At 31.0% G+C, this 26,414-nt stretch overlaps 1 protein-coding gene across 1 annotated transcript; it reads right to left on the bottom strand.

Moving 5' to 3' along the window:
• Nucleotides 1-1,824: 1,824 nt before the first annotated feature.
• On the bottom strand, nucleotides 1,825-16,487 carry LOC143047645 (uncharacterized). The gene is made up of 9 exons (XM_076220830.1): nucleotides 16,123-16,487; nucleotides 15,586-15,693; nucleotides 12,622-12,770; nucleotides 11,745-11,903; nucleotides 11,359-11,465; nucleotides 9,996-10,107; nucleotides 8,033-8,160; nucleotides 4,203-4,350; nucleotides 1,825-2,118 (listed from the first exon to the last, which is right to left on the bottom strand). Exons 1-9 carry the CDS (start codon nucleotides 16,393-16,395, stop codon nucleotides 2,103-2,105), a joined length of 1,200 nt encoding a protein of 399 aa, XP_076076945.1. The 5' UTR covers nucleotides 16,396-16,487; the 3' UTR covers nucleotides 1,825-2,102.
• Nucleotides 16,488-26,414: the final 9,927 nt, after the last annotated feature.

Raw genomic sequence — 26,414 nt, 5'->3', positions numbered from 1 at the left:
GAGTCAAAGAGATTGAAATCACTGGTGGAAAGATTGGAAGAGTTGTGTGCCTAATTTCAAATATATTTAAAGTCATAAGAAACCTCAAATTAAAAAAAATAATGCATATGGATAGTTTTCATTATAAAACTTATGTAATATACTGTTTTCTGAAGAAAATTCTTTAATATATTCATATTTAGAAGACGTTTACTTTATTTTAATTGCTTCCTTCCAGGACATATTTTCCGTATGCAAAGTGACCTCAGTGTGACCCATCCCGTAAAAATCCGATGATCGCAATACGCATGGATGTCCTTAAAATAAACTATTATCTGAATTCACATGTTAAACACGTGCTCAATTTCCATGCTTTTTTGTTGATTTTTTGTTGATTGTTGACAAACAGGTGACAATCGATAAACTTCGGCTTCAAAACATGAACTTTAATTACCTGCCATATTTTCACAACAACACTGACCAATTGAAAAAAAAATTGACGATTATACGAAATTTATGCGAAAAAAATGATAAATGCTCGTCAACTTCGTACTTTATTTGGCCTTTTTAACTTTTTTGGATTCGAGCGTCACTGATGAGTCTTTTGTAGACGAAACGCGCGTCTGGCGTATATACTTAATTTAATCCTGGTATCTATGATGAGTTTATTTATGATGTTTGTATGCATTGGTTCAAGAATTGGAAGAACATTATTTTTCACCGGTCACTCGTTTCTTATGACTTGAAACTTCCACTGAGAACAGTGGATGTCAAAAATCTTATTACCAAGTATATTGCTATGGCATTTTCGGTTGCTATGTTTTTCAACATTTTTGGTGTTTTCGTTGAAGAACATACATCTGATTAATCCTTAATCACTCATCTTTGAGACAGAATTTACTTATTATTCTGTGCATGTGTAAATCGAAAGTGATGGGTAAATAATTAAATCTATTATTTCTATGTATCAAACCCCTTAAATATGCCTTTGAGATCATGAATTTGTGTATAATATTGAGAACTGAGTTTTGCAATTAAGTTTAAACAAATATAAAATTTCAAACCTGGTATATGTGTATCTATGATGAGTTTGTGTAGTTATAAAATTCAAAGGCAAAGTAACTTGGTCAACTAAGATTGCCTTTTAAGATAAGGGGATTCCAAATAATACATTTCCTTGGGTCCAACTGTCTCCAGAACATGACAGTTGCCAATCTTACTGGTATTGTATCAGTATTCTGATTACTCTGATTGAATATATAAGTCCAAAATAGTCAGTAAATTGACCAAGCTAATGAATTTAATACTATAATAAACTGCCCCATTGGTCCTCAATGCTCTTCAACTTCATACTTTATTTGGCCTTTTTAACATTTTTGGATTCGAGGGTCACTGATGAGTCTTTTGTAGACGAAATGCGCGTCTGGCCTATATACAAAATTTAGTCCTGGTATCTATGATGAGTTTATTTACAACCACTAGGTTGATGCCACTGCTGGCAGAGATTTATTTCCACGAAGGTATTACAAGCCCAGTAGTCAGCACTTTTTTGTGCTGACATGAATTATCATTGATATGGTTATATTTATAAATTAACTGTTAACAAAATTTGGATTTTTTTGAAATACTAAGGCTTTTCTACCTCAGGCATAGATTACCTTAGCTGTATTTGGCATAACTTTTAGGAATTTTGGTCCTCAATGCTCTAGATCTTGAACTTCGTACTTTATTTTGCCTTTTTAACTTTTTTGGATTCGAGTGTCATTGCTGAGTCCAGATGAAACGCGCGTCTGGCGTATATACAAAATTTAGTCCTGGTATCTATGATGAGTTAATATACACAGATTTAACCCACATTTTTCACAATTTATTTGTGCAAATCACAATAACATGAGAAGTATTTGGAGCTATAATTCAGTGTGTATACATTTTATGGCTTACATGGCTAATGGAATAATTTAACACATATGTATCAAAACAAAAAATAACTCCTAATAATGAAAAGTCTTTAAAAAAGTACAAATATTTAATTGAAACAAATTGTTTCATATATTGTTGATACTTTTGTTCATTGATCACAGTTTTGTTTCATAAGAAATTACATCTTCTAAGATCCACTAACATCAACTTTCTTTGTTCCTGTAAAATAGCAAAATTAACTTAAGTTATGGTAGTAAAAAATTGTCATAGGTAATATAAACATTTTTAAATCTTGTAAAACAATTCAATAAATAATAAGGCATAAACTGCTTTGGAAATATTTTCCAAATAATGTAGACTCTTAATAGAGAGCATCTTCGCTAGCCAAGGGTTACGATCCACTCCCGCTCTCTTCACCCTTGGCGGATTGAGATAATATTTCGGAGACACAAGGTAATGATTTTTATTGGTTGCAGTAGAAACTCGCTGCATCCAATCAAAAAGCGCCTATAACATGATCACGTGTAAATGTAGAAAGTGTTTGTAAACAATTGCCACGTGTTTATTGTGCAACAAGTCTTTACATCACTAAACATACGACTATATTTAGTGACAACTTGAATGTTTTTAATCAACAAATAGAAGTTCCTGTGTATGTTTCATGCACAAATGCATGGATGTTGACGTATATTTTCGTTTACGGCTTTACCAAGTGGGTAGAATCTAGACACTACCGTGTTTTTACCTCCAAATTGAAGAGTTCAAGTGCTACCATTGGTCAAGAATAATGTATTCGGAATGGGTGTGTCTTTAATCTTCCGATAGATGGCGCGACATTGATATCACAAATGTTGGCTCAATCTGCCAAGGGTGAAGAGAGCGGGAGTGGATCGTAACCCTTGGCTAGCGAAGATGAATAGAGAGTAAAAACACAAAAATACTGAACTCTGAGGAAAATTCAAAAAGGAAAGTCCCAAATCAAATGGCAAAAAAAAGTTCAAACACATCAAACGAATGGATAACAACTGTCATATTCCTGACTTGGAACAGGCATTTTCTTATGTAGAAAATGGTGGATTGAACCTGGTTTTATAGCTAGCTAAACCTCTCACTTGTATGACAGTTGCATCAAATTCCAATAGAATAATAGAATACTGTCAGAGGAAGATAAATAGACAGATCTGTAGTTCTACACATGGCTAATTTAAAACAATGATCAGGTCAATCATTGTAACATTACTTCTGGTTAACAGTAGTAAGCGCAAAATATGTATTTCATGGTTCTATTTCATGTAAATACTTGTCCTAAAGACTGCACACTTGCTTTCTAAACATGTCGACCAATTAAACTAGTAACATACTGTAAAATTTAAATGTTGTTGTCTTTCATGTTAACATCATCTTATTTATTACAACTGTGAATAAGTAGAGATATCAACTCCTTTTTACTTTATAACTACCACTCCAGTTTGTTCACTTGTAGAATTACAATAACAAAGTAAAGTGACTGAGAAATTGACCAGAACTCAAAAAATCATGAAAATAATGTAAACATCAGTTGACTCATGTCTAGAACTGGCATATACACTATATAGTTATATTTATATCATATACTGTAAACCAACTTATTTACACAGATATTTTATTTTGGGGTCAGACCTTTCTTTTTTGAGGATGCTTCTATCCTTAACAATATGCATCATTTCAGTTATATGAATACAAGTCCCTCTGTAGTCTTTTCTTTACTTCTGAACCTTTACATCTAAGTCTGTTAATATTTTATATAAGACCAATTACACAACTTCAAACTTGTGTTTGTTGACAAACTTATGATTGTTGACTAGCTAGCTGCTACCTAATTACATGGTTTCTAGTCTTTAAAGATGCATTTTAGGAAATTTTGATAAATATGTACCGATTATCAGGTTGTCTGCATGTTGATATTGTAAATAAACTCATCATAGTTACCAGGACTAAAATATCAGCTGCGAGTCACAATAAAAAGTTTTTTGTCAAGTGAGCGCAGCGAAAGAGATCAAAAAGTCTTCATATTGTGTCGATCAGCTAATATTTTTAAATCAGTCTGTATTTGTGTCATTTTGAAGTGTTTTCTTTGATTCAACAGCACCCAGAAGTTGACTTGATAAGTTTGGTTAAAGTTTGGTTAAACTTATCAACATCGGTTCAAACATTATGATGTCGCTGATATTTCGGATCAACATACTTTACGTCACAAAGCCTTGATAATATTAAGAGCTGAGCAGAGTGATATAGACAGTGGGACGACCGATAATATAGATTACCTGTAATCCCATTCACTTATACCCCATCCCTTCTGTCCATTCACATCATATGTACTAAATCTTTCATGTATTTTAGCATCTCTACCTTCTCCTATATAAAATATAGGTGCTTCAAGAACTGTTATCTTCATGTTATATGTTTCATCACCTGAAACCAAATCATATATTGCTACTTTTAGTGACAGTTGTTTTATGAAGATGTTCTTTTTAAGTAAGTTTAGATCACAATTATTACTGTTCTAATAAATACTGACATATACTTTATGAAGGTGTTCTTTTAAAGTAAGTTCAGATCACAATTATGACTGTTCCAATAAGTACTGACAAACATTTTATGAAGGTATTCTTTTTCAGTAAATTCAGATCCCAATTATTACTGTTTTAATAAATATTGATATATATTTTATGGAGGTGTTCTTTTAAAGTAAGTTCAGATCACAATTATTACGGTTCTAATAAATACTGACATATATTTTATGAAGGTGTTCTTTTTCAGTAAATTCAAATCACAATTATTACTGTTCTAATAAATATTGATATATATTTTATGAAGGTGTTCTTTTTTAGCAAGTTTAGATCACAATTATTACTGTTCTAATAAATACTGACATATATTTTATGAAGGTGTTCTTTTTCAGTAAATGCAAATCACAATTATTACTGTTCTGATAAATATTGATATATATATTTTATGAAGGTGTTCTTTTAAAGTAAGTTCAGATCACAATCATTACTGTTCTAATAAATACTGACATATATTTTATGAAGGTGTTCTTTTTCAGTAAATTCAGATCACAATTGTTACTGTTCTAATAAATATTGATATATATCTTATGAAGGTGTTCTTTTTCAGTAAGTTCAGATCACAATTATTACTGCTCTAATAAATACTGACATATATTTTATGAAGGTGTTCTTTTTCAGTAAATTCAGTTCACAATTATTATTGTTCTAATAAATACTGACAAATATTTTATGAAGGTGTTCTTTTTCAGTAAGTTCAGATCACAATTATTACTGTTCTAATAAATACTGACATGAATTTTATGAAGGTGTTCTTTTAAAGTAAGTTCAGATCACAATTATTACTGTTCTAATAAATACTGACATGAATTTTATGAAGGTGTTCTTTTAAGGTAAGTTCGGATTACAATTATTACTGTTCTAATAAATACTGACATATATTTTATGAAGGTGTTCTTTTTAAGTAAATTCAGATCACAATCATTACTGTTCTAATGAATACTGACATATATTTTATGAAGGTGTTCTTTTAAAGTAAATTCAGATCACAATTCTTACTGTTCTAATAAATACTGACATATATTTTATGAAGGTGTTCTTTTTGAGTGAGTTCAAATCATAATTATTACTGTTCTAATAAATACTGACATATATTTTATATAAACGTGTTCTTTTAAAGTAAGTTCAGATCACAATTATTACTGTTCTAATAAATACTGACATATATTTTATGAAGGTGTTCTTTTTTAGTAAGTTCAGATTACCGTTATGACTGTTCTAATAAATACTGACATATATTTGATAAAGGTGTTCTTTTTCAGTAAATTCAGATGACAATCATTACTGTTCTAATGAATACTGACATATATTTTATGAAGGTGTTCTTTTAAAGTAAATTCAGATCACAATTCTTACTGTTCTAATAAATACTGACATATATTTTATGAAGGTGTTCTTTTTGAGTGAGTTCAAATCACAATTATTACTGTTCTAATAAATACTGACATATATTTTATATAAACGTGTTCTTTTAAAGTAAGTTCAGATCACAATTATTACTGTTCTAATAAATACTGACATATATTTTATGAAGGTGTTCTTTTTTAGTAAGTTCAGATTACCATTATGACTGTTCTAATAAATACTGACATATATTTGATAAAGGTGTTCTTTTTCAGTAAATTCAGATGACAATTATGACTGTTCTAATAAATACTGACATATATTTCATAAAGGTGTTCTTTTTCAGTAAATTCAGATCACAATGATTACTGTTTTAATAATTACTGACATATTTTATGAAGGTGTTCTTTTTCGGAAAATTCAGTTCACAATTATTACTGTTCTAACAAATATTTTATGAAGGTGTTCTTTAAAAGTAAGTTCAGATCATAATGATTACTGTTCTAATGAATACTGACATATATTTTATGAAGGTGTTCTTTTAAAGTTAGTTCAGATCACAATTATTACTGTTCTAATAATACCGACATATATTCCATAAAGGTGTTTTTTTCAGTAAATTCAGATCACAATGATTACTGTTCTAATAAATACTGACATATTTTATGAAGGTGTTCTTTTTCAGTAAATTCAGTTCACAATTTTTACTGTTCTAACAAATACTGACAAATATTTTATGAAGGTGTTCTTTAAAAGTAAGTTCAGATCACAATTATTACTGTTCTAATAAAAATGACAAATATTTTATGAAGGTGTTCTTTTCCGGTAAGTTCAGATCATAATGATTACTGTTATAATGAATACTGACATATATTTTATGAAGGTGTTCCTTTTAAGTAAGTTCAGATCACAATTATTACTGATCTAATCAATACTGATATATTTTATGAAGGTGTTCTTTTTCAGTAAATTCAGTTCACAATTATTATTGTTCTAATAAATACTGACAAATATTTTATGAAGGTGTTCTTTTAAAGTAAGTTCAGATCACAATTATTACTGTTCTAATAAATACTGACATATATTTTATGAAGGTGTTCTTTTTAAGTAAGTTCAGAATATCATTATGACTGTTCTAATAAATATTGACATATATTTTATGAAGGTGTTAATTTAAAGTAAGTTCAGATCACAATTATTACTGTTCTAATTAATACTGACATATATTTTATGAAGGTGTTCTTTTTTAGTAAGTTCAGATCATAATTATGACTGTTCTAACCAATACTGACATATATCTTACGAAGGTGTTCTTTTTCCGTAAGTTCAGATCCTATTTAATACTGTTCTAATAAATACTGACATATATTTTATGAAGGTGTTCTTTTTCAGCAAGTTCAGATCACAATTAATATTGTTTTAATAAATACTGATATATTTTTTATGATTCAGTAATTTCAGATCACAATTATTATTGTTCTAATAAATACTGACAAATATTTATGAAGGTGTTCTTTTAAAGTAAGTTCAGATCACAATTATTACTGTTCTAATAAATACTGACATATATTATATGAAGGTCTTCTTTTTCAGTAAGTTCAGATCACAATTATTACTGTTCTAATAAATACTGATATATATTTTATGAAGGTGTTCTTTTTCAGTAAGTTCAGATCACAATTATTACTGTTCTAATAAATTCTGATATATACTTTATACAGGTGTTTCTTTTTCAGTAAGCTCAGATCAAAATTATGACTGTTCTAATAAATACTGACATACATTTTATGCAGGTGGTTTTTAAATGTAAGTTCAGATCACAATTATTACTGTTCTAATAAATACTGACATATATTTCATGAAGTGTTCTTTTATAGTTAGTTCAGATCACAATTACGACTGTTCTAATAAATACTAGGGTTTTGCAGATGATCATGGAAAAGATTTCTAACTTCTTAAACAAATTGCTATTCTAATTTAAAGTCAAAATCAAATGTTTTATTAAAGTCAATGTGCAAAATTAACAAATAACAGTAGCTATGTAAAGCTTCTGCATCAACTTCATAAAACAAAACAACACACATAATGTTAAAATGAAAAAAAGTAATTCAGACAACAATAAATTGTTAATGTGCCTGGTGCAGTAGAATAACAGATTGTTATAACAAAGCAGCAATATATACCTGCAGTAAATTTTAGGGTCATTTCCTTTGGAGGTTTGCCATCTTCTCCATAGTCGTAGAATTCAAAATCGCACCAAGATACAGAATCCATTTTACCATCAGGATGCAAAACATAACCAACTAATAATCTGATAATAAAAGGAAATAAATAAAAACTACAGGCTCTCAAGAGCCTAAATTGCTCACCTTGATGTTTTGGCATTTATCTTTTGTTTAATAGTTTAAGTGTTCAATTTCATCATAGTTTATTTTTTTGGTTTAATGTAGATCTTACTTTGCTGAAAATTTTTGTTGTTTATAGTTTATCATTATCATTAATAATATTCAAGATGATAACCAAAAACTGCAAAATTTCCTTAAAATTACCAATTTAGTGGCATAAGTAGCCATGGCGGCCATGTTTTTTCAAGAAACAGAAAATAAAACACAAACTTTATTCTACATACCCTAAGGATCATTCAGCTTAAATTTGAGTGAAATTGGTTCAGTAGTTTTAGAGGAGAAGATTTTTTAAAGTTAGAAAACATGATAAACAAATTGTGTAAAATTGTCCTTAAAGGGCAATAACTCTTTGAGGGGTCAATTGACAAAAGAGGGATGAAAGATACCAAAGGGACAGTCAAACTCATAAATCTAAAACAAACTGACAACGCCATGGCTAAAAATGAAAAAGACAAACAGAAAAACAATAGTACACATGACACAACATAGAAAACTAAAGAATAAACAACACGAACCCCACCAAAAACTAGGGGTGATCTCAGGTGCTCCGGAAGGGTAAGCAGATCCTGCTCCACATGTGGCACCGGTCGTGTTGCTTATGTGATTACAAATCCGGTAAATAGTCTAATTCGGTAGGTCACATTCATGAAAGGGAAGGGGATTGTAGTTACGACGTAAGGAACATATCCGATATCATTTGTGAAACGGTTATTCCATAACGGTCAACCAACTCGTGATGGCGTCCGTAAAATTTACGAAGGGATGATTTCAACTTCACCATTTGGAACTCTTGGTTTAATAGCTTCCTTGTGAGCAGTAACCCTCTATCAAGAAAATCATGACAGGAAATGCAAGCATAGGAATATCGTATCAATTGGGAGATATATACCCCGTATGCAGGTGCTGCTGGAATGTTGCTACTTAGAAATGGAAAGTTCGCAATTGGAAAGCTGAAATCATCTCTTTTGTCGTAAAGTTTTGTTTTCAACCGACCCTCATTGTCAATTTCTAGATGTAAGTCAAGAAATGAAGCCGACTTAACTGTATCTGTAGTATCCTTTATCTCCAAATCGATGGGATAGATGTGTTCCACATAGTCACCAAATTTTGAATTGTTTAGTGAAAGAACGTCATCTATATAGCGGAAAGTAGAGTAAAAGGATATTGCTAACTTCTTATCGTTCTTCCTAAGAAGTTTCTGCATGAAGTCGATTTGGTCATATGAACTTATTTGTAGATCTTACTTTGCTGAACATATTTGCTGTTTGCAGTTTATCTTTATCATAAATACTATTCAAGATAACCAAAATAATAATTTTAAAATTAAAGTCAAGACCTCTCATGGGGAATATCCCCCATAAAGCAGGATAGTTGACAAGTCTGTCTTCTTATTTGTTACTTATTTTACCATTTATAGTTTCTCCTTGTAAAAATAGTTTCCCTTAATGGTGCCTTGTGAATGACATATTGCAGGATCTGAAGCAAATCAGATTAGGGTCAGGAATCTGCATTAGTAAAGGTGGAAAAGACTTTTTTTTTAAATTGAGTTGTCTTTCTTTTACAACAAAATAAATTCACAAGTTCTTTTTACATTTGTTCAGTATGATTTTGGATAACTATTTGCTTAGTTCTATGAGGCACTAAAATAATAATACTAATAAATTTCAGCAAATTATTGCTTTAGACAATTTGGGGTAAACAGTTCAGTTAACAAGATATGACAGCCACGGATCAAATATACCTAGACATGGTTATTGGCATACAAATGGTTCCAACACAAATTGCCGTCCTATCTTCTAATGTACAATACTGTAAAGCATATCTATGGAAGTACTTCCAGTCTCTTATATTACCTAAAATCAAAAGAAAATACATATGTGAGTACCGGTACTACTCCTATTTAGAACGTAACAAGGCATCATTTTAAATAACACTAAATGTTTGTAGTTTATACTTTGTCATGTAACTGATAACATCGCAATTAACATACATTTATTTAATATCATACTTATTCTTCTAGACTCTCATAAGCCATCAAATTTCTTTGGTATGTACATATTTCAATACTAATTTTTGTGAAGAATTTGTTTAAGGGGTAATTGACTTGTTTTACAAGAATTTTATTTTTTTTCCATACACGTAATGTATCAATACTGTTTGCACTAATACTAAATTTCTTTGTCAGTCTTCTTTAAAAATATTTGTGACTGTTTTCACGTCTTTTTTGTGGACAATTTTTGTAATGACAAAACAACCATAACATAATTTCTTATTCTATTCAATGAACACTTTCAAGATGAGTTATGAGTCAGATTAAGCAAATGCTTCTCTAATAATGGTTACTTCCCTTTGAATCTGTTTAAATTTAATTTCTTTATCTTCAATTTACAAAAACAAAATCATGCTTTGTAGACACAGTTTAAAGTCTCACTGTTTTCAGTATAGCTCCATATATATTTACAATTCAGAAGTGTGGACTTATCAAAATAATTCCCACGTCTAAAAGTACTGCAAGTTGTTTAACGATCTCGACTTTCCATACGGATCTAACAATTTGGCCATGGTTATATGTGTACTTTTTCTCTAAAACTACTTAGGCACAGAATGCATTTTAAAACTATATGGACAGTCCATTCATTTCAATAACCAATTTAAGTCCTTATATATATTCTATCGTCAAATCTTCCTTCCTTATATTGAAGTCTTTGATAACTCCTGCCCAGTGCCTTCAAGAAAATCTGCTCATAAAATAAAACCAATAATCTTCCCAATTTTGTTGAACTATACTCAGTAAATAAGTACTGTGGATTCATGATTATTTGTTGGATACCAATTTTCATGGAGGTGAACCACCAAATTAAATGCTCAAGGAAAAACCAACTTCCTATAGTCTTATATGCAGAATTTGGCAAAACCACTAAATCAAATATCCCCAAATATGTAAGTTTTCCTCAAACCACAAAAAAATTGGTACCCACGAAAATAAATTAATCTACAGTATGTAAGAAAAGAGAGACGTGCCAATGAGAAAATTATCCAGCACTGACCAAACGACAAAGAGATATATAACTAAAGGGCACTGTTGAGTACCTAATATAACTTACCATAAGAATGATCACGAACACCATCTATTTTGATAAACTTCTCTTCCCCAGATATATTAACTGTTCCTGAAATCTCTCCAAATTGTTCATAATGAGTCTGGTGAACACTGTTATATATAATGTATACATTGTAAAATTGTAAATCAAAGTACCTTATTGTAAACAGATGGGTTTTTTTTCTCAAGATTTTTTATTTTTATATTGCATCAAGATAAGATCATAAAAATTTCCCCCTCATGTAAATTTGATCATAAAGAAAATCTGAAAACTTCTATGGTTTTATAATTGATAAATCTAAAAAAAAACTGAAAAATTAAAAACCCTTTTTGCCAGGTGCAATATTTATATAATTACAAAACAAAACAATATTTAAATTACAATCCTACCTTTTCAATACATCAAAATATTTTCTTGACCATTTCTCTCTGGCAATTGCATCAGCCATAGCATTAGGGTGAAGGTCAGTGTCAAAGTCAAAATACTTTGTAAAGGCTATCCATTCAAGGTCAAAGGTTACATCTACTAATTTATCTGTTGTCCTATTTCTGTAAAAGTCAAAAAATTATTCATATTAATTTGAGATAAATTTCAAACTACTACTTGAAAAAAAATGAACAAGACGACCACCTACTGGTATCTCCAGAAACAACACTATTCTCACCTTGCCATTTTCTATAGGACTTCCCTCCTCTAGCCGGAAAGGGAGTCTTCTTGTAACCAGTGTCTGGTTTGGAGAATTTTCCATCATCTATACTACTATACATTGGGTAAATTTGACAGAATAAAATTTAATAAGAGTCTGTCAAAATCATGGGTTTTTTTTACATTTTTTGGTGTCTTTTTTTAAGCAATCAAGGGCCACAACTCACAAACAGCATTAGTTGAGATTGTCAAAATCAAATTTCAAGTTTAAAATTAAAACGTATTTGTTAAACGGTTGTCTAGTTATTGTACAGAAACAATTTCTAGCACCATTTTCCAATCAATCAAGGACCCTATAACTCAACTCCTGGGTGATAAAAGGGAAATTCACAAAAACAAGCTTGTCTCCATTTTGTCATGAGAAACAACATATTGAAATTTAACTTGGAAAGATTAATTTGATTAACAAATAAAAAATCTTATTATTTATTCATGGTGGTACCTGATGTATAGTGTTTAGCCCTGTTTAAACATTTGAAGACCATCTTCTTCAAGCAACAATTCATCATTCATAAAACAATGCTCGAAACTATGTTTAAAAGTATTCTATAAAAAAATAACCTCATTTTGCCATTATATGATAATTTCCATTTTTTCATTGGCTCCACAACATCAAATTTAAGACCACCAGCAGCAAAAGCATTCTTCTCTGTTCCTCGTAACCTTGTATCAGGCAAAGAAGGTATCTCAAGAAAGCCAATCTCTGGTATCTATAAAATCAAAACATTGAAAATTGTATCAGGCAAAAAAGATATCTCAAGAAAGCCAATCTTTGGTATCTATAAAATCAAAACATTGTATTCTGTATCAGACAAGAAGATATCTCAATAAAGCCAATCTCTGGTATCTGTTAACAAACAAAGCAAAGTAACCTTGTATCAGTCAATGAAGGCATCTCTAGAAAGCCAATCTTTGGTATCTATAAACAAGAATGTGTCCAACTCACACTATAATTTTCTATGTAAGTGGACTGTGAAATAGCTATAGGGGTCAAAACTATAAAAACCTCCAGGAAACGTGTACTAAGTTTCAAGATAATTTGACTTCAACTTTATTATAATCTAACTTGACCAAAAACTTAAACCTGAAGCGGGACAAATGTACCAACAAACAGACGAACAAAACACAGATGCATAGACAGAAAAACATGATGCCCCTAAGTGGGGCAAAAAAAACACACATGAAAAAAAAGATTTAAAACTGACCCTTGTGTAATCATAACTGGCATACATGAAATCCCAAAAATGTTTTCTTAACAAAATAACAGGATCATCATTGGTTGAAGAAAAAGGAAAAAAAGAGACTTCAAAATTGAAGCACAGCTGAAAATTCTAATTAACATAGATTTCAAGAGTCAAAGCAGGAAATGATTTATAAATTGTTTATATGATTGACTTCCAGTGGCAAATATTTCATTCACATAAAATACAACAACAGGATTATACTCAAATGCTTAGAAGAAACTCACAAACAGGATGTAAAAAAAACTTTTTTCACTTAAAAATTCTTTTCATCTGAGAGTTCTACAATTTTAATGATTAAAATATCAATGTTGGGTTTCTTTACTTCTAAAATGGAATTTTCCATATATATAGCTCATACAGGAACTAAACATAAATCCATATTACATGTAGGTGTTAAATATAGCCAATAATACACAATGTACTTATCAACCTCAGTTAAGTCATCTTAAACTGTGAAGGATAGTCTTGACTATTGTATAATGTAACCCAAATATAAATCATTAAAATATATTTAGAATTATTTACATTGACTTCATTGTATTAATAATTTCAGAAAGGATGCAATTATCAAATGATGTGAATTATTAGTCATATAATGTATTTAAAACATTTAAATGCAACAGAGACTAACAGATATAAAATATATATATATTCTATACGTATTACATAAAACTAGGAACGGCTTTTGATTGTAAGTAAATGTTAGTAGTTATACCTCAGAGTTATACATTGTACTAGTAAGTACTCTATGAAAATTCTTTCTACAGGTACCATAAATTATAAATGCCTTAAGTAACAACATCAGTCAACAATTATTTCTTGATCAATTATATTGTATGCCTGTAAAATTCAATAAAGAATAATCCGTTTTCCAAAAAGGGAGATTATCTTAACTTGATATACAATTATTTTAAATTCTCATTACATAATTATTCTAGGTGACAAATTTCTTAGTTAGAGATAAAATTTGCTGAAACAGTGATATACAATATTAGGTCAATGTCAGAAAAATATCGACTTTTTTGTATGAGGCTGAGAAACTGGGGAAGAGCGAGGTTCTACCGAGGCCAGTTTTGCGCCGAGTACAAAAAAGTTGATATTTTTCTGACATTGACCTAATATTGTTTTTATACTGCAACTTAAATAAATAAATTCATAACTTTTTAAATTGTTACACAAATTTCAAACTTATTTTCATCCCTTAATGAACCCTGACTGTGGAAAAAGTGTTCCATGATGAAATTGACATTGCACACAATATAGCTGTGTTACTATATTTAGGAAATAATCACAACTAGTTGCAGTATAAATACATGGAATTGTATTTTGGTAGGCATAACAGTATACTGTGGAATCATTATTATTCGTTGGATACCAATTTTCGTTGGTTTCGTGGATACAGGTGAACCAAGAATTCAAATGTTCAACGAAGATGAAAATGAAAGTTTTCAGCGATTCACAAACATCGATACCCACGAAAATAAATGAATCCACAGTATAGCATAAGTTGCCTATGAGTCTTTTTATTTGTAACTTTTCTATATGAAAGTTATGTAGAACACTAAAACATGAATGTCACATAATTCACCCTGTCTCCTGAATGATACAATATGTATTTTTAAAATGCAGTATGGGTCTTTTTTTCTTTCTATTTCAGTATATTCTATTATATTTGTTATACCCATATACATTCAAATTGTTCAGTTGAATTTTGTTTTCTTACTTACTTTTTAAATGAAGACCTTTTATGTGTTTTTTAAAGATAAAATAGTCAGGGTCATGAGGGTTGCAATCTCACATACACTGTTCATTTAACTCACCAAAAATGTATATCTATATTAGAGCGCATTTGTTTCTAACCTAAACGATGTAAACGATTATGCGCGTAGTCGTTTAATCCATTTGTTTCTTACATTTTTTGGTCAACGTTGACATCGTTGACATAAACGATGTACACACAAAATAGTCGCGAAGTCGTTGATCGTTTATCGTTGAGACGTGTAAACGATAAATTTGTTTCTGCATCTGTCGTTTAAATAATTACTAGCACGTGTTGTTTTCGCAAAGTCCTGGTTATTTATTTCCTGCACTTTTACCTGTTTGTTTACAGTGCGTGAGTGTAATCTATTTCTGTCTAACTACGTGGGGTCGATAAAGTTTATTAAACGATGTATTTGTTTCTAGCAGCTTAACATTTACTAAACGATAGTCATCGATGACAAAATTTCGGGTTAGAAATAAATGCACTCTTATTCTGTCTTCTTACTTTAACATAACATACCCTTAGATAAAGTATAGTCTGGACAATATTATTCTGTCTACGTGCTGTAGCTGCCACCAAATACTGTCCGTCTTTATTACCACCATTGAAATAAACAGCATCAACTGCCTGAAATCAGATATGATGAAAATAAGAAAACTAATCATTGCTTGTATATTGGCAGTTTACACTAACACATGTACATGTTCTGGGAAGTCATTGTAAGGAAGTATTTGCTATTTATAAATTTCTTATTTGTAATATGCAACAAGGACAAATAACTAACATGCAATTACTTAATTTGTAACATGCAATTACTTAACTTGTAACACGCAATTACTTAATTTGTAACATGCAGTTACTTAATTTGTAAAATGTATTTTCTAAATTTGTAAAATATTATTACTTAATTTGTAAAATGCATTTTCTTATAATTTGTCAAATGCAATTTCTTGATTTGTGAAATGTAACTTCTTAATATGTAAGACTCATGCCAGTCATGGTCCTAAGGATATTGCTTTTAATAAAAAAAATTAAAACTTATATATTTATACTAACAAGAGGTTTCTCGTTGGGCAAAGTTTGTGCTTTATCCATATCTTCTGGTGAATTTCTTGATCTCATTCCATAGCCTGCATTACTTCCTGATGCAACTTTTGCATTTTGATTTCGTCTTTTTCTCAAATACAGCATAAACCTCAGAAACCAAAACTTCACGAAATACCATTTGTTTTTCTGGTTATAAATGCCACACACTGGAGGTGGATCTTTTGCTCTCAACCATTTTATAAGAAATATAGCAGAAATCGAACCTATTATATAAATAATCATCGCGAGTTTTTAGAGTTAAACCTGGGGCATCTACATCTGCATCTACATCGTACGACGATCCATCAGCACATAAGGATAACAAAACCAAAGGTCAAGAATTATGTTGCAAGGGAAGTAACTCTAAAATAAACCGCGGGAAATTAAAAGGAAGAAAAATATTTAAAACGATTAATACTAATTAAGCAAAACTTGTTTCAGTATGTTTCTTTAATAGTATTGTGTTTACAAATTCAAAAATCATCTTTATAGTCATAGGTGTTACTGTTTGTAATTATTCAGTCACATATACCTCAGATGGGGTCTAGAGGACTCTTTCAAGAGGGGGGGGCAAGGGGGGTCCCAATAACAGCAAAACAGAAAATTGATTTGGCTTATAACAGATAACAAGGAATTAAAATGGACAAACACAGATAACAGTAAATGAAATATTAAAATAAGTCGAGTCCTTGACAAATCCAGTATTTCTTATTACGGGTATAATCCTTTGTAATGAATTCCATTTTCTATGAACATGGTTTTTAGAATTATGTATCTAGATATGTATTTGGTATATTCTTGTCCGTCTGTCGTCAACATGTCGGACATTAACTCAAACACTCTTTAAACAATTTACATAAAACTTTGGTAAATTGTTTATATCTATTGACGTGAGCTCCCTATCGTTTTTTATAAATTTTAGATATTAAGTTTCTGAGTAATGGGGTTTTATTCAATAAAAATGGTGTTTTTTTTCAGTTTTCTGCTAATATCTCAAAAATCCTTTCACAAAATTGCAAGGAATTTTGGTGAATTGTTTATATCTATTGACATGAGCTCCCTTTCAATTTTTATAAATTTTAGATTTTACGTTTCCGAGTTAAGGGGTTTTATTAATTAAAAAGGGGGGATTTTCTAGTTTTCAGACATTAACACAAAAACGTGTTCAGCAGTTCTCATGAAATTTTTCTGAATTGTTTATATCTATTGTTGTAAGCAACCTTTTGATTTTGATTTTTTTTCTTCAATTTTATGTTATTCAGTTAAGGGGTTGATTCATTAAAACAGACGGTATTTTCCAGTTTTCGGACAATAACTCAAAAATGTTTTCAGCAGTTCTCATGAAACTTGGGTGTATTGTTTATATACATGATATATATTGATTTTATAAATATCTGATATGACATTGAGAAGTTCTTGAATATTTCAAAAAGGTGACGGGCGTATCATGTGCTCCTGGCGTAGCTATTTATTTGTTATAGTATACTTTTTTCAGCATTTTTTTTGTACAATTATAGAAACTCACACATGCTTGTAATTTAAATAGTGAGTAATAAAATTGAGAATGAAAATGAGGAATATGTCAAAGAGACAAAAAAAATATCTAGTAAAAATTCAAGGGCAGTTATGGTATCAAGGTAGGTCCAATTGACATAGTTCTTGTGTTTGTTGCTACTAAAAAATGACCTAAAAGAGTTTTAATATATATATTCGCATTCTGACTTTTTTAAATGCCCATTTAATGAGGTGTGTGATTTTTTTCTGAATAAGACTAATAGGCAAAGTTGTATATAGGGTAGAAAAATCAAAAGCCCCAATTATAAGCATGCAATTTATCAAGTATCTCGAACCAATTTTGACACTCCAAAAGTAATTTATTCCTTTATTTTCATAGGCCTTATTTGAACAATTTTTTATCAGGTTTTTGATTGTACCAAGTCTACTAATAAGTAGAATACATACTTTAGTAGTGGAACGATGGCTTGAAGACGAAATAAATCTTTGTTTGTAATGAGTTTTAAAATGCGTATTGTTATGCATTTACTTTTCTACATTGGCTAGAGGTATAGGGGAAGGGTTGAGATCTCATAAACATGTTTATCCCCGCCGCATTTTTGCGCCTGTCCCAAGTCAGGAGCCTCTGACCTTTGTTTGTCTTGTATTTTTTTAACTTTAGTTTCTTGTGTACAATTCGGAAATTAGTATGGCGTTCATTATCACTGAACTAGTATATATTTGTTTAGGGGCCAGCTGAAGGACGCCTCCAGGTGCGGGAATGTCTCGCTACATTGAAGACCTGTTGGTGACCTTCTGCCGTTGTTTTTTTCTATGGTCGGGTTGTTGTCTCTTTGACACATTCCCCATTTCCATTCTCAATTTTATGTGCAGCTTCGGCCTTGGACCCAGTACATGGTGGGAACTTTCATTGTACAATGTTTTTGGTTCTGCTATGAAAAGAGCTGAGTCTATGTACCATATAATATAAAAGGTTAACTGGTTGCAAGGACCTAGTCCTTAATTGAGATCCTTGTAAGATATTCCTGGCCATATGTTTTCCTTTTGTCATATTAAGAATTGTTCTAATTTTATATTTCATTCGTGGCTGTCGAAAAAATGCTAACATTCCAATTTTCGATAACAGTTAACAGCAAATACATTATCACAATAACAGATAACAAAAAAACTAAAAGCCCAATAACAGCTAACAAAGAATAAGTCAATAACAGCTAACAGCAAATATATTTTCAGAATAACAGATAACAAAGAATTAAAATGCCCCATAACAGCATAACAGCTAAACCCCTTGCCCCCCCTCTTTCAATTAACAGCCTCAAAAATAGGTATGCAGTGGTAATGTTACAGGTACCTGCAAAATAGATTATATGCTCATAGGCGGATCCAGAGGGGTAGGGGGGGGGGTGGCCTTTTTGTGGTAAAAAAATTTTGGTAGATTATATAGGGAATCACTGAAGCACGACCGAAAAGTTCTGGATCCGCCACTGATGCTATTTCGCCGGCTCTGATTAAAGTATATAAATTCAAGCCGGCAAAATAGCATATTTCCATATAATTATTATTTTAACACTCCGAGGCTAAATGAGAACCTTACATAGGCGGATCTAGGAGGGGGAGGGCCCCCTCTCGAGTCGTGGGAAAATTTTAGGTGTCAGCGCCCCCTCCCTTTTTATGAAACGTTCTGGATCCCCCACTGCCTTATAGATAATACTTTATGATAAGCACGTTCCCCTAATGAAAGCCAGTATATCTTCACAAGATGCAGTTAAAACAGAAAACAATATAAAGAAGAGATCAGAAATAATTCATCACAGCTATCCCAAAAAAACACTATAACATTCTAACCTCAATTTACTTTTCAAATGTATAATATGTCACAAGGAGTGGGAGAAAAAAACATCTTGTATCGATTCGGTTATTAAAGTTTGAAAAAAGACTGCAATGCATGCTCCTTTGAACAGCTTGTATTTCTAATACTGAAATTTGTACGTATATTTACTTTGCACTGCTGACATGGAATATAAACTTAGAATATTTTTTTTTTTATAATTCAAAAGGACATCGGTACTTTCTGTCTCACAAATTATGTCCTTTTGTAAGTTAACTGAGTTCCAAGACCAATTTTGCTCAGAAAAGTTTTCTTATATAACTGATCTTTGTCGCCACGGTTTGTTTTTATTTTGGTACACCACTGTCTTATGTTAAGGAAAAGTAGTGCGCTAAAAACATGTTTATTCCGCCTCATTCTTTATGTATAGTAAAATAAGGAGATGTGGCATGATTGCTTTAATTAATATAAGACAAATATCCAATGAAGTCCAAATTATTAGGAAAACGAGCAAAACCTATACCGTATAAAGGGTTTGACATGGCAAAATGTGAAATCCAACTCAAACGGGAAAAAAACAATGGCCTGATTTATGATAAACAATAAACGAAAATCGAAAAGAAAAAAAGAAAAAAAAAGACGGACAACACCACTGACGACATCCACTGAATTAGAGATTACTGACTTGGGGAATGGCACATCATAACGTGGCAGGATTACGAGCGCTCAACTTTCCCCTAACCTTACAGTTACACACTGAGTAGTATATTAGAACAACATAAGAAAAACTGTAAAAATTAGTTAAAAATGGCTTGACTTATTTGGCCTTTCGGAGGCCAGGTTCCGCCTGAAGTTCTGTGGTTGCTTTCTGCCATGATTTACTTTTGTTTCATGTTTTGACATAAATCATGTTTTCTCTTTTTAATAGTTTAACATTTATTATCCTGTGTAGTTTAATAGCTAACACTATACGACATGGGTTTTTCTCATGGGAGCTGCAATATAAACTGAAGTAATTTCTATCTTTGTCTTTTGGTCATTGAGTATATTTCAATTTGTCGCATTGGAAATTATACCACATATCCCCACGATTATATGTGATACGGTTATTATTTAGTTGTTTTTTTTCAAAAGTAGTATATTTGATTTTAGCATCCGTGCTACTGAAGTCCGGCATTAGGTTCTTTCAAGTATAGATATATATATAAAAAAAAAACCATCTAGATAAATAAAAGAAAAAATGCGTTTGTTATCATGACAAATAATACCATTTTGTTATGAGGACACAGGAAATTGTCAGTTTGTTTTCACGGAATATATTTGTTTTATCCTTCTAAACAAATAACCATTAATGTTCATATTCTATAGAAAAATGAATGATATTTCCTTAAAAAAATATAGGTCATAGAATACATTTTTAAGATGAGAAAACGGCAATTTTCCCCAAAAGACTAAAACGAACCTTAACTTTCCCCTTATATTAGGCACAAGAACAAGTGGTTGATTTATTTACTCGATATAAATATAGTCGGTGTCCCAGCCATACTTTTTGATAAATATAACGGATAAATAGAATAACACATTTACAACGTTTATTTTCGGATTTTATATTGTCAGGAAACTCGTAGTGGAATAACGAAGCGTTCAAAACAAGAGATACCTCATTAACTATTGTGCATATAGAGATTTGCGTTCATTGCACGAACTAAACACTCGCAAGTCGGTGGAAAAGGAACTGATGAGACATGCAATGCAGCTTGAATACAAATAAAAAGCCATTAAGACAACACAGTAAATTAAGAAAATTGTTTTAAAAGCATGCATCGTGCACGTGCTTTTGTAATCTCAATAGATATGTCACAATGCTCTCCAATTACTAAGGACTTCAAAATTTAGAGTCGAGCATATAACATAATATTTGTTTTGAAAATGTTACAATCTTAATTGTTTTATGATTTACAAAGTACATTTTCTAGAAAAAAAATGATTGAGTCAGAGAAAATAGTGGATATACATTTGCAGGTATAATAATAAAAGAGAAGTGAACCTATAGTGTAAAAATGAATGAAATTTGTTACAAAAATAAACATTTCATGTTTTCTCCCTAGTTCGAGTTATCATCAACAAGGAATGAAGACTTCAAGTTTATATCATCCCTCTGTAATTTCTAAAATTTACCTGATGACTCCTCTTCAGTATTATCATCGGCGTCTCTTAGCATATCTTGTAGTGTTATTTCCATTTCTACCCATGCCTTTGATTTCCCTCTATATATCAGTACCTTCATATAACACTTATACATATATGTTATATTATGGTTTATAGGATTATTTCGGAACCATTTTTTCAGAGACAAGTGCCTGCGCTAAGAACGATGGCTTCTGTGATTTTTTTTTAATAAACCAATTTATGACTCGTATATATATATTGGAAATTTATGTTTTAGCATCGAATACCGTTTTTATTGATATATATATTACATGACAATTTCAAGATACTTTTACATTATTCATCATTTTTTTATATATTTTTTTTTAAATTATTTCAATTGCAAAAATTTTAATATCAGCAGGGTATGACAGCATGCCTGGAATTCTTACTAGTCCACACTTGGATTTTACCTCTGTTTTATTTCAGTGTAAAAGTAGCTGTAATAAACCTTTATAAAATTGTATCAAATAAAGGACTATATGCAAGTATACAGGAACTATCCTCACGTATCGTCGTATGGGTGTCACCGCGTACTCGTGCTGCTGTGATATTTCATGTACCATTTTTTTCAAATATTGGGAAATTAGATACTAGTTTGATGTTTTAAAGCACGGTATCATGACTATCTGACTGAGATACAACTCGAATTGATGGACTAGAAGAGCAACCCTTATCTCCATTGTTTAAAAAAAAAACCGACAAAACTTTAAAAGAAAAGGCATCCCTAACTGGAAATAGAACGCTACAATACATGCCAAAACAAATTTCAACGTCAATTCATTTACCATATTTCTACTGAAGTAAGACATTGTTCAGAGCAAAAATATGTGAAAATTACAGTGGAAAAAATATTGTTCTCTGCTACATACCTGCGAACTGTCACTATTTGCGGGGAATTTCCCTATGGAGGCTCCCAAATTGAAATTTTGAAAGAGCAATTTTGTCCTCAATTTAGACAAAACAATTAATTTTGCAATGACTTTAGGCTTATAACAGTATAAAGAATCCAAAAAACAACGTTAAAATTGTTGCAGGCCCCCTTGAAGGTTTTTTAGGACTATGTCAGCCATCTAGCACGCAACCCCCCCCCCCCCCACCCCCCCATGGGCATTTTGAAAATGTGTTGGCAGGTACGCTGCTATTTCAATTCGAATGCCTTTTTGTTCAACTAGAAGAATAGGATAAACCTACATCTACATGGGAAGTGGGAGATAGACCAATATAGTCTATAAAAAAAACTCGCAAAAAGTGGAAATTTCGTATGGTAGACATTTCCTAGTACTACAGGAAGACAGACTGATGTGTTGTTAATCGTGAATGATTTATAAGTGATCGATCAATTATAAATCAAACACAACCATTGATATTTTGTGTGCTCAGGTGGATTTCAGCACTAAGTTTGACTTTCGTGATGGCCAGGTTTTATTGATGAAGAGAGCCGGAGAGACGGAGAGAACCATCGACCTTCTGTCGGAAAACTGGAAATCCTTGACAGTTACGATTGGAGTCGTACGTATCTGAAAAGAGTTGAACTACTTAGACCACTCGGCCACTGAGGCAATCGTTGGATATGTAATAAACGTCCTGCGTTGCAAGTACCTATTATTAAAGCAAATATATAAATATATCAATAAACTGGTAAAATGAGTTGAACAAGCATATTTTCATTTCCACTTCTTTCAATTTATTATCTAATGATCTAACAATTCATCATCTTTCAGTGTTTTATAAACAACATATTGATTTGACGGTCCACCTTACACACAAGCAAACTTAAGAACACACTCAGACAGAAAAGCTATACTACCATTATAAATGAAACCTTATATATGGACAACCCGAATATGTTCGAAACGGGGACATTATTACTTTGTTAAGGTGAGGGGAGTGTTAACATGTTAAAAACATTTAACAATCTCTTTTTTTAATTCTGATCAAATTTCATAAGAAATGTTGGATTCGAAAATCAGCCATTTCCTTATTCCCTATTTGGGGTTAGTAAGATTTTGATTAGTCCATTCTCTCTACAGTTAGAATATACCCAATATGGCACGCAAACATGATGATTTGGTTATGTGGTTCAGAAGAGAACATCATTATTTTTATGTATATGAAAGAAACTCAATCATAGTTCTTTGTTTCCGTGACTGTAACTTAATTTAGACAAGGAAAACATGAATGATGTTTAATTTGTTCAAGAATCTCCCAATTGATTTTATGTCTACAGGAAAATGTACGATTATTACATGTCTACAGATAAAACAAATGTTACTTAAATTGTAAATTATTTCTCATAATATTTACTTTTGGGATGGCACCGTAAAAAATAATCAGATTAATTTAGGAGAAGAAATGTCTTAACGTTTTACTGTTATATTGTATCGTTTTGCTTGATTTAGACCAGTAACTGTAATTTCAATTATTGTACGGTTAATTTTGAGATTTTGGTGAAATTTGATATAGAAAGAAGATTGTACTACAACATTTGCCATTCGTACAAATCCAAGGTGAAACAGATAAATAATTTTGACACTCTTTGCATGGCCAAACAGATAATTGTAGATATTGACTGAAATTGATCAATTTGAAACAGGTAAGGTAAATTTATTTTATTCTTTTTTACTCTCAAATATATGGGCATAAAAATGCTATGTATAACTTTGATTAAAAAAGGCACGCATGCAATGATTTTGTGTGTGACTTCATTAATCGTGATTTAATTTTAATGAAGTTTTCGTGACAAAAATAAAATAAAATATCCCACTGTTAAAAAATCTGTTACTTTCATCTAAATAATGAAATAAAATCTCTTATTTGGAGACAATATTATATAATAAAAATAATTTATACATAAATTTATTTTTGAACACCTTTAACATTAAAGGACAAAACGGAATGTTAAAACAAACATGGTATATTTCGAAACAGAAAAGTTAGGTAAACTCGGTTCAATATTTTGTAACAGTTGGCCTTTTTTATCCGTCAAAATAGCCCGTTCGTCCAAATAACCAACCAATTCTATACATTTGAACCATAAAAAAACATACATAAATTGAATAAAAACTTAAGTCATCTTACTTTTAAAAATACTTGATTAACGCATTGATAATGTTGGAAATAGTTTTTTAAGTTTCTAGTATCAGTGATAAAAGAACGGATTGTCAGATTTTCCGCACATGATGACACAATCTTTCAGCAAGTTTAACTAAAGTCTGGAGCTAGCATGCAGTCAGTAACACCTAGTTGTCATTTATTATGTTTATACTTGTCATTTTGCTTAGTTGCTTCTGTATCTTTTTAAATATCGGACAAGGACTTATTCTAAACAATAAATTGTCGCACCGCATTTTTGTGCATGCCCCGGCAAGTCAGAAACTTCAAGGCTTGCCTGCGTGGTTTCAATTTTGGCTAATTTGTATGTTTCTGAGTTGAGTTTGTCGCCGACTAGTATGCGATTTTATTTAAGGCCAACTGAAGCCCGTCTATTGGTGCGGGCTTTTCTCCAGAGGCCGGATTTAGGTTTCTGCTCTCAGTTCATCGGGTTTTTGTCTTTTTGACATATACCCCGTTTCCCGATGAGTCCGTAATCTATATCTGGTATCCTATAATATGTCGTGGAGAAGTTCAATTTTACAAAAATACATAATTATTCCCCTATATTTAATGATTAACTATAGGGGTGCAGCTCGGAACCTCTGTGGGAAATCAAGCACACCTACTCGGAATTGTTACATTTTATAATGTATAAACCGCAGGAAGAAGAAATGCAATAGATTAGATATATCAAATCGAATTGTTTCGCTTAAATATTTCTGATATTAGATCTATTTTGATATTTCAATATGTGAAATGAACTGGTTGTGGGATATTTAAAAATAGCAATCGAGTGCTTCATCAAATTAAAGGGAGACAACTTACCAAATGTCAAAGGAAGCTCGAGTTCAACTTTTATACTTACTAAGTCTAAGATGAGATGTATGATTCTTCCTAAAGAATGATTAACTGAACTGATTAAAACACTAACATTGGTTTCATCCATTGTCGATATGTACTGTAATTTCATACAAGGCACAGTGTAGGGTAGCCATGACCACATCGTCATGAATCTTAAATTATTTAGAAAAAAAAAAGAATTATCTCCCCTTTATGGACAGTCTATTTACTTCAGAACGTTGGTAAGGCCTATAGCAACCTGCAAAATAGTTTTCAAAATTTTACCATATAGATGTTTTTTTAATTCAAACTTATTAGAAGATATATAAATTTATATTGTAGTCTGATATAAAGGGGTTTGGTTAATTTTTTTTTTCAATTTTTTTTTATTCTGATCTCAAATTTGAGGAAAAAAATATTCTGGTCAAGCAGATGACAAAAATATGTAATTTTAAACCAGATTTTCCCTTTACCTTATAGTCTTAAATATTGAAAAAAAAAATTATTGATCGAGTTGAGAAACTAAATAAAATTCATCGATTTATTGGGCGTAATAATTTTTCTGACTCGGACAAAAGAAAACCAAAAAAACTCATAAGTTAAATACCTCTCCAAACAGTAGAGAAAAATGGGGCGCCTAATTTATTTTTGTAGCCCTAGAAAGTACATATTTATGTATGGTTAATACCCTTCCTTGACTAACTTTAGTGCAGACACAACATGTTTAAATTGAGGTTTTTGGTAAAGTGATGTTAAATTTGCTTGAGGTTGTTTG

The sequence above is a fragment of the Mytilus galloprovincialis genome, chromosome 10 (genome assembly GCF_965363235.1).
Source record: "Mytilus galloprovincialis chromosome 10, xbMytGall1.hap1.1, whole genome shotgun sequence".
Taxonomy (NCBI): domain Eukaryota; kingdom Metazoa; phylum Mollusca; class Bivalvia; order Mytilida; family Mytilidae; genus Mytilus; species Mytilus galloprovincialis.
The sequence above is the reverse complement of the archived record's forward strand: the minus strand, read 5'-3'. Positions and strand labels throughout refer to the sequence as shown.

Excerpts from the sequence above, each read along its gene's own strand:
- LOC143047645 (XM_076220830.1), bottom strand. The coding sequence starts at position 16,395 with ATGATTATTTATATAATAGGTTCGATTTCTGCTATATTTCTTATAAAA. Across the intron at positions 10,108-11,358 it reads TGTTCGTGATCATTCTTATG|GTAATATAAGAGACTGGAAG; the intron begins GTAAGTTATATT and ends TTTTGATTTTAG. Across the intron at positions 8,161-9,995 it reads ATGCCAATAACCATGTCTAG|ATTATTAGTTGGTTATGTTT; the intron begins GTATATTTGATC and ends TTTTATTATCAG.